The sequence below is a fragment of the Grus americana genome, chromosome 3 (assembly GCF_028858705.1).
Source record: "Grus americana isolate bGruAme1 chromosome 3, bGruAme1.mat, whole genome shotgun sequence".
Lineage (NCBI taxonomy): Eukaryota > Metazoa > Chordata > Aves > Gruiformes > Gruidae > Grus > Grus americana.
Genome location: NC_072854.1, coordinates 74,775,766 through 74,785,322, shown reverse-complemented (window position 1 = coordinate 74,785,322; position 9,557 = coordinate 74,775,766). Strand labels below are relative to the sequence as shown.

At 44.8% G+C, this 9,557-nt stretch overlaps 1 protein-coding gene across 3 annotated transcripts in view; it reads right to left on the bottom strand.

Moving 5' to 3' along the window:
- LOC129203904 (solute carrier family 22 member 3-like) overlaps window positions 1–9,557 on the bottom strand; it is a 31,130-nt gene continuing 21,573 nt past the window's right edge. The window contains exons 6-11 of one of the 3 annotated variants that reach the window (XM_054818852.1): window positions 7,226–7,323; window positions 6,863–7,077; window positions 3,878–3,986; window positions 3,521–3,633; window positions 2,035–2,134; window positions 1–1,285 (exon numbers count right to left, since the gene is read on the bottom strand). In XM_054818852.1, the coding sequence (XP_054674827.1) occupies window positions 1,228–1,285; window positions 2,035–2,134; window positions 3,521–3,633; window positions 3,878–3,986; window positions 6,863–7,077; window positions 7,226–7,323 (693 nt within the window). In that variant the 3' untranslated portion in view covers window positions 1–1,227. The remainder of the gene's footprint in view (window positions 1,286–2,034; window positions 2,135–3,520; window positions 3,634–3,877; window positions 3,987–6,862; window positions 7,078–7,225; window positions 7,324–9,557) is intronic. The other 2 variants (XM_054818853.1, XM_054818854.1) reach the window with 2 other exon arrangements.

The window sequence follows — 9,557 nt, the reverse complement described above, 5'->3', positions numbered from 1 at the left end:
TTTCTTTTTCTTGTTTAATTCTCTGTTGGTAACAGGGTACTTTTCAAACACCACATCTTCTCAAGTCCTTCACTGTAAGGAGTGTATTGCTTGCTTGTCAGTGGCCAGGATCCAATGCCTGATGAAGAAAGTCACACAGCTAAAAGGGAAGGCTCTTGTCTCATCCCTGCTCATCTTCCCAAGACAGCTTGACAGCCCTGTCAACAACCCAAGCATTTTATCCCCAAGCCAGAAAGATGACTAATAATGGACAGAAGACAGAAATTGCAGATCACCTTGGCAGTGGTCAGGGCAAGGGAATTTGGTTTGTAGGAATGGGCAAAGAGTGTGTTTTAGAAGGGAAAAAATCAGCATGCTCTTGAAAGAGAGGGTTGAAAAAGAATCAACAGAGGACAGCAGGCAGAAGCCCTTCCCTCAGAGATACAGAGGGACCAGGGGACAGGGGACAGGACAATGGGGTATCACGTGAACCCCAGATGGCTCTCGGGGGGGAAGCACTGATGGGCAGCAGGACAATCTGACCTGCAGAGCTAATGCCCTGTGTAGGATGTGACCCCTACATAAAGCCCTGGGAAGGAGAGGAGGAAGACTGCTGCCACATTTGAGAAAGCCCTTGAACAGGGAGGGAAGTGGGGGTTTTGTGGCAAAGGCTTGCCGGGGGAGAAGATCAGACCAGGGCAAGGGTCTCCTGATGCACACCTCTGATTCCTATCCCACTCAAGCAGAGAAAGGGCCACCCTGATCAACACCCTCCTTCCTAAGCCATCAGATCTTCTATTTGTCCAGATTCTCCAGGGGCAAAGAACAGGTTGAGATACTCATCCTCTCCTCCTCAAAGGCATCCAAATCTTAAACAAGCAGTACCGTTTCAGAGCCTCCCCACCCAAAGCTATATGCTAACAATAGAAATAAACAAATGGCTCAAATATATAAAGAAATAAATAAGAGCTCACTGAGCTGGATAGTGCATTTTTTTAAAGCTGTTCTGTTCTCTACCAAGAACCACAGAGTGCTCCCTTCCTGCAAACAGCATACTCAGAAAAAAAAAGAAAAAAAAATATTCCATATTTACAGAAAAATACATTGCTTATTTTAAATGTCCTTATGCTTAGAAGAAGAACATGGAGTTTAATCCATACTCTGCAGCAAATTTTGAAGTGGTGGCAGGTGGAGAACAAATTCCCAGTATGGGAACACAGTTCTTTGCTCAGTGCTGTCCTTCAAAGGTCAAATATAAGAGTTGGTGTCCTGGTGTTTCCGTTTCTTGCCACATTTACCAAAATGACTGAAGAAACAAGAAGGGAAGGGGGGTTTAAGGGTGAACGAAACACGAAAAGACATAGTCCAAGTTGTAGTCCAAGCTGCAGTACTGAAACATTTGCCTTCGGCATAGACAATTTCCTCTTTCTTTAGTTTGTACATTGAAGCAGGGAAAAGTTGTTGATGTAATATCCAAAGCCACTGCTTGAAACATTAACGTATAGCACTAACTCCTCAAGAAATTTAGCCAAGGTGTAAATGTTCCCTGCACACCTGCAGTGCAGTGAAGAGTCTGGCTTGCCATGTGCCAGGAGTGGGAAACCTGTACCTACAACTCTTCAGCTATAAAGTCATCTCGTACATGACTTTTCTATGACTTCACAATTTGTGGTAATGCTCCCGTGATCAAGGGCCCTTCTTCACGGGATATTTTGATTGAGGTAATGGTTGGTTTTCTTGAGCAGAGAGTTGCAGGCTTACTTTGCAGTATCTCACACACTATTACTTTCTGCTTCCAGAGATGCATAAGACAACTTTGTGTCTCTATGAGAAAAATAAAGATTCTATCCCCATACGTTTTTAACAACCTGCCTTGGTGGTACTGAAAAGTTCACATTTCTATTGAGGAAAATACCACCTGGTCATAACATCAACCTAACCAGGGAATTTTCTTTGACACTTGGAAAACCAATAATTTATGACAGCTGATAGGATTGGAGAAGAACACCCTCAGGAAACCTCACCCAAGTAAAAGTAAGAAAATACATATCATACCTTGAAAGCTGCTCCACATCCTCTACTGTTTCTGGTAAAGAGATTCCCTTTGTCTCTGGTAAAAGTAATACTAGAAGCCCGCAGACAACTGCAAGAATACCTACAATGGACATCAAAGAAACACAAAAACAATGAGAAAATTGTTATTTTCTTATTTTTAGGGCTTATCCACTGAGGAAAGTTTATTCAGACAAAGGTTGAAGTGAGATTTTCAAAGTGCAACAGCTATTTCTGATTGCCCTACTCTTATCAATCACCTTTATGCTACATTAATTTAACCTATTACAAAAAAACTTGAGGACTAGGGGTTCATTTGCATCCTGAATTGCCCCAAAAGGGAGATCTTAGAAGTAAAACACCTGAGATAAGTGCACATGGGCAAGTGCATGGAAACTGTACTGGAAGCAGAATGGTATTTCTCACATAAAACAAATCTGCCTTTGTTCAAGTGGCTCTGTCATGTAGATGCATCTGTGTTTCTTGAGATCATTGAGATTTTCCTGAAATACTCTCTTCATGTATCCATGGCCAAAGTAGATTATGTGATTCAGAATAAAAATTCATCCTTGGGAAAGAGCTTTCAGAGACAGAGCCAAGCTGAAATAGTTCATCAGGAATGGTTATTTTGGAATAATTTCCTGCATAATTTAAATAATGTAATATGTCAAAAATAGAAGGGCTGGAGCAAAAAGGAAAATGTTCCGTGACTGTTGCCCAGTCCTCTCTGATCCTCTCTGATTTTGTAGCTGTCTCCTCAAGAAAGAGGGAATTCATATGTCCTTCAGCAGCAGCAGAATTTAAGAATTAGATAATGTGAACACCATACTTCTATATATGTCTATTCTTGGAACAATGATAATCTTTCCATTTTTGTTTTAAAGCTAAAGTTGTCATTTGCACCAACTTCCCTTCTTATTCTATCCTATCCCTTTTGCTTTTTTCCCCAGTCACGTGTATCTCCTGGTTTTGCCACGGACTCCCATTTCCTTGTTGGAAATAACTAATTTTTCTTCCACAAAATTACTCCACAGGGCTCGTTTTTCCCAAAATGCAACTGAGGAAAAGAGTTGGACAGGAATACGAAGGTATGGTTAATACAGCATCCATAGTCTTAACTGTATATACCAAAAACCCCAAACCAAGTATCTTTGAAAGGACGTTAACCTCTACTTTTGGGAGACTAAGCTTACTTCTCTGCAATTACAGAACTTAGCTGTAAGGTTTCTCAGTCTTAAAGCACGTCACATAGTTTGCTTTATGCCCCTTCAGCCAAGTGACCCAAGCAGACCCGAGCTCTCCCATAGCGTGCAGTGAAATCACCCACCTTTCACCCATTTAATGTTCAGCTTCTTGCTCTAAGCATGATGGTTGAGAGAGGCTGATCTGAGGGTGAGATGAGGCCACACACTACACTTTTGCCCCGAAAGAAAAGCTCTGTTAGGAGGAGGATATTTAAACCAAAAGTACATTTAAAATCAAATCTTACTGAAAATAATTAGAGGTAGCTCCAACCAAATGGCTGCTAATCGGAAAAGCAGGAATGGGGCTATGATCCCACCTAGGTCACACAAACTCGAGCACAGGGAAACACCAAAGTTTCTGCAAAAGAAAAATAATGCCAGGTACTTGAGAGGCGCTATCAAACAGATGCACCAGCAGTTTAAGGAGCAGAATGTAGACTTAGCTCCCAAATTATCTTGTTGGTATATGCCCTCCACATTGAGCAGTGACTATACAGTTAGGAAACTCTGGAGAAAACCAAGTTTTACTAAAAAGCAGTGAAACAGAGAATGGGGAAAAGCAGAGGGAAAAATTGAAAGATTCTTGGGAGCTTTCGACGTACCTCAGCGTCGTAGGGTACAATTCAGTGTTCACAAGATAGACGATTTCAAAAGCCATTGTAATGCCCAGTCTTCCCAGCGTGGCGACTGTCGTTTTGAGCCACGGGATATCTGTTCATTTGAAAAGAAACCTGGGTGAAGTGTGCTCTGCTGCACCAGCAGAGTGTTTCCGAGAGCTCCAAGCCCTGTCAGCAGAAGCTACATCACAGGAATGCTGATCACTGCAAATCAGGCTGAAAGGCCACTGCTGTAGATATCAATCTATATTGGCATATATTGCTTTCCTGCATCATGCAAGGCTGCTTTGGAGAATCAGAAATCAGGTCTAGTTGATTGATTCAAGATGCTGGTGGGGCATAACAGCATGGGTGGGGGAATGAATGTTAAAAGCTTCCATGATTATATCCAAATTGTACTCTGGAAAAGAGCATTTATTTACATAGGGATGTTATGCTGTAAGAAACACTGTTGAGTTACCTCCCAAAGCCTTCTGACCACAAAGAAGCTACCTCTAAAGGTGCATCTGCAGTAACAGTAAAATAATTCTCCTTAGAGCAGGCCAACTACACTTCATAATTTGTTTAGCCACTGCACATTACACATGCTCCTAATAGTGCTACTCCTGGCCATCCTCCCCTTCCCTGGTGCTTGTCTTTGTACCTGACGCGACCAGCCCAGGGGCCTTATGCTGCCCCAGTGGCTCTGCCCGGCTGTTCCGGCTCCGCTGAAGACCTGATGCCCAGCCACTGCCCTGTATACATCAGCAGGGAGCCCTTATACATCATCAAGGGGTGTGATGGCCACTTCTGCACCACAGGGCAGAGCCATCCCCTCTATCTGTGTGCAACCCCTCAGCAGTCCAAGCGCTCTCTCTGGAGAGCTGGTGGCCTCTGAAGGAGCGTCACAAGGAATGCAATAAGCACTTCTGCAATGCCCTTGGGAGAGGAACGTCGCCTGTATGGTCTAACCACGATGGGGTGGATGGGGAGGCGAGTGAAACAACAAGCCTGAACCTGGCACGAAGAGGAGCTCTGCTGCAATCTGGCAGTGATTGTGTTTTCTCAAAACTTCAATAGGAAGAACAAGAAAACATTTCAGTTTGCTCTGAACCAAAAAATGAGATGCTTGGGGTTATTTCCCTTCCAAAACAATCAAACAAACACCCGTTACATTTCATCCCATGTTGCGAGACACTGCCTTTGCCCTGAAAAGTCCTGTTTTCAAACACTTGTAAGAAAAGCAAAGGCTACAAAGAACAAAACAAATCCACGTTGTCTCCCTGGCACCCTTCAGTCCATCAGACCCCCGAGGTGAGGGTGACATCCATGTGCCTCTTCCTTCTGCCAGGGGACGTGAACTGTGTGAGCACCTCAGCATGACAGAGCTCTCACAAGCTGCCGCTGCACTTTTTCCCATCTGTATAAACAGACTTTTCTTGAAAGCAGGACTTGGACCTCAGGTGTCCCATCTGTGAGTATCTTACTCCCCAGGCTGTCCTCTCCTCACCTGGGCAGGGTCCCCTCAGCACTTCACCACTGCTGAGAGCAGGCTGGTAGCCCCAGGCCACCGCTTTCCCCCCTTGCTCAGACCATACGAGCCCCACGTGATGCTCCTGCTCTAACCTCAGACCTGCTGCACCATGCTCAGCATACGGTGTGGCCCAAAATACATGAAGGTGCTAGAAGCAAGTGTCCTGCAGGTGTAATTCCCCAGTGCTGCTCTTTGTTTCCTCCTCCTGCAACAGCCCTAGCTCCAGGCGATCAACAGTCCCCAGGCCTTGCTGTCTCAGCAGGTCCTTTGTACTTTTTTAACAGGTGGAAAATGATGCTGGCAAATCCAGCAGATGACATGGTGACCAGGCCCTCTGTGCCTGAATTGCAATGCCCTGCTCTGGGGAAGCTGCTACAGGAGCACGGAGCAGCCAGCATCTGCTCGCTGTGTGGCGGCTCTTCTGAGAGGCCCACAGAAGTGGGGACCTGGGGAAAATCCACCGGGACAGTACAGTCAGTCTTCACAGGCTTCAGTGGTCAAACTGATGAACACAAACAAGTGATGACAATGTGATATCCCAGGGCACAATCACACAGCCACCGTTCCCTTCCCCAACATTTCTGCTTCTGTTGAAGCAATGAAGCTCCTCAAGTACATGGCTATTCTCTAGGAAAACAATTGTCCCATGATATAACTTCAGGAACTAAAACCTCTAAGACTGGCCAGGACTGTCCCTTATTTCGACAGGAACATCCCTGAGGAGGTAAAAGCCTCTCTAATGTCCGTTCAGCTGCTGATCCCCAGCTATACTAAGGGAAAGCAGACTGATAAGGTAACATTCGCTTCAGAGTGCCTCCAAATGCTTCCCTGGGGTTAAAAAAAAATTCACAGGAGGAAAAACAATTTAAAGAAAAGATAGGAGTGCTGGGAAGCCTGTGTGCAGTATCAGACCATTTAGTTGTCCTTGAAACCAGATAAGAATGACTTAATCAAAAGTCATACCTTTCCTCCAACCCCTTAACATTGTCCAAACTCCTGGGAGGGTGAGGGCAGGGCTACTATCTCCAGGTTGTCTGCCTCAGCCCCTATGTTGTGTTGTGGTTTGCATCGTTTTATCTGAAAATGAGAAGACCACCAGGCTGCCTCAGCTAAATAACTGATTTCTTACATCATTAAGTGTCTTTCAAGTCAGGGAATGTATTTTCCCTCTATGTTTCTATACTATTCCCTTGCATTTGCCTTCAAAAACAGTACAGGGCCTTTATACAATTTTTTTCTACACCCAGCTGTTGCTCACCACCCATCAAAGGTACGATTCTTACATGTCCCAGGGCAATCTATAGGCAAATGAGATATGTTGTTCCATGACTGCAGTGCTGCTTGCATCGCCAGACACTTACTTTCAGCTACAGTTTTGTGTGGCCTGCTGTCCTTGCTTAAGAGGTGTCAGAGAGAAGTCATTGACCTAAAGTGCCTGACATTGGGAAGGGAATTACCTTCTGGCAAGAAGGTAGTAATGAAGCATGCAATTCCTGCCACGATGTTGCTTATTGCAAAAGGAAGGCGCCGGCCAAAGCGATCAATTGTCACTAAAATTAGGAGAGCGGCTGGCAGCTCCACAGCTCCTGAGATGAAGAATTCTAGGAAGAGGTTTCCTCCAACAATTCCTATGCGCATGATAAGTCCTTGGTAGATCAGGGCACTTGTGAACCTAAACAGAAAAGGGAAAAAAAAAAAAACATCGAAAGGCAAACAAATGACTACAAGCAGCTGGAAAGATCCTAAAGGTCACAAGGGATTTTTTCTTCAGCCCCCCGCCCCCCACCCTTGTAACAGGCTGGACTGACATGGGCACTCACCAGGCATACATCAGGATGAGCGTGTTCCTCCTCATTCGGGGAGTTCTCACCAGGTCAAGAAAGGAGGGGTTGCTGACCTCCTCATTGCTAATAGTGATCTGAGGAGAAAATCAAGCAGTAGAGTCAGCTGTCGGGGGTCAGGCAGGTGCTGGGGCAGAGTTTCGATGTAAACATGGTGCTCAGCAATATTCCGGTCCAGCGAACAAAGGTGCTGATGAGCCAGCTTGCTGCTTTTAGCACTCCAGAGCAGATATGGGAAATAGCTTATCACTGGACACGACTGTGGGCTTTCCTTAATGATGATCGTGCAAAAATAGGAAAAAAAAAATCCCCAATCTTGACTTGAGAGTGGAAAAATTATTTCCTCATCGCAAACTGAGAGAGGTTGACCTGGGATTTCTTGGAAGGCAATAAGCTGTTGTTGTCACGTCAGGGTCACTGGAAGCAGAGCTGCCTTCTGCCAGATGTGACAGAGAGGAGGAGACCGTGGCAGGAAGGGCAAAGCGATGGGCTGAGGGAAGCAGGGAGAGAGGGGGTGAGCAGTGAGCAATGGGCTTAGGAACATGGCTGGTGGCACAGCTGGGCAGCAGGAAGAAAAAAGTGACAGAAAGAGCAGATCTGTGAAGGCGGGTGGGTGCTAAAACACATTCAGCTGGTGAAATTCAGTGGGTCTTAAAATACACAAGCACCACACTGAACATGGCTTTTATCCAGGAAGAAAAAAATCCTGCAAGTATGAATTAATGGGTCTCATACTGCCTACAAAGTACAGTAAATCTGTTCACAGCTTCCTCCAGTTCAGTCACAATGAGGCACTCAAAATCATTAGAAGGTTTGACAATAACAGAAAAGGGCAGGATTTCACACAGCCTGTGTTTACACGTTGGAGTTCATTGCCATAGGGTATTGTGGAGCCAGAATATTAGCAGGGCCAGAAAGGAATTAGGCACATTGATGGAGGCTGGTTTTAACTGTGGCCAGCACTTTTTAACCATGATGTCCAAGCCAGGTGTCAGCCCTTTTGTTCATATGTCCCTTTGGCAGGCGAGGAGGCCAAGGAAGAGAAGGCAGAGGTGGTTTTAGGCAGGGACAAACCGTAAGACCACCCAAGAACTGGCAGCGGTGGCTGGGATTGCCATCAGCTCTCAAAGCAGCTGTGGGAAACGTGGAGTTAAATCTGCTGTGCCCTTTTTAGGAGGATTTCAGGCAGCCTGGTTGCTTTGATTCCGAGTTATCGCCCCCCTCTTGAGAAGAGGTCTAAGACAGCAAAGAGAGGAGTAAATCCTCTTCTACAACCACAGCACCTGCTGCCCACGCGGGCACAGGAGCCCAAGGAAATGATCCTGGCCGGTGGAGAGATGTGAGTGAAAGGATGGAGAAGCATGTGGGAACATGCAGATCCATGATGACAAAATGGGTAAAGCCAAAGGCATTACCTGGGGGTCTTGTAGGCTCAGCCAGCGCTATGCCCAAAGCTTTTGCCCTGTATTTGTTTTTCATATCATAAGGCAGCACAGATACTTTTCAGCAAGGTTTGGCTGGACGTATTTACACATGACTTTTTCATAACTGAGCAACACAAAGCTTTGTAAGTGGACAGAGAAACCTCTGATTTCTTCGAACTTCATTTCTAGTACTTCTTGCTTTTCTTCTGTAACCAGAGCCAGAAGTTTTCTTTAAAGCACTGCCACTTCTGCTGCATGCCAGAGCCCTTTTTAGGGCAAGCGCAGGTTGCTGGGTTTCTGCACTGCTCTTGAACCCTCTCATATTATGGTTATAAGGCTGCCGTGACTTTGTTTACAAGAGCAGGCTGCCAGCAATCAGTTGTGACTCCGTGCAAATATGGGTTTAGTTTTCCAAAGAACTAAAGATCAATTCAGCACGGCTGCTACCATATATTTTTATGTCTTAATAAAGTCATAATAACCCCAAACATGACTGAGCATTTTTTTTTTTTTTTGGATGAAGTAAAAAAATCACTGTGGAAAGTCAACTCTTTGTGGGGAAAAAAATCCTCTTTTTGTTCTTTGAAGTCAAGGAGAGCTTTCCTATTCACATCAGTGCAGTCAGGAATTCAATGACAAGGCCCATGTTTCCAAAGCTACAGTACCTGAAAACTCTGGAGGAAGTTTTATAACCAATTTCCCTGAAATTTTTACGTCCCACAAAATTACATATCACTGTTTCTGCAATAATTTTTAAAGATTCCTCATAGCACAGACATATAGTTCTGCACCTGCTTAATTCTGCACAGAACAGTCCATCCATGTATGTCTATAATACATATGTATGCAAGTTAATATGTACAAGAAATATATTTGTCTAGATATCT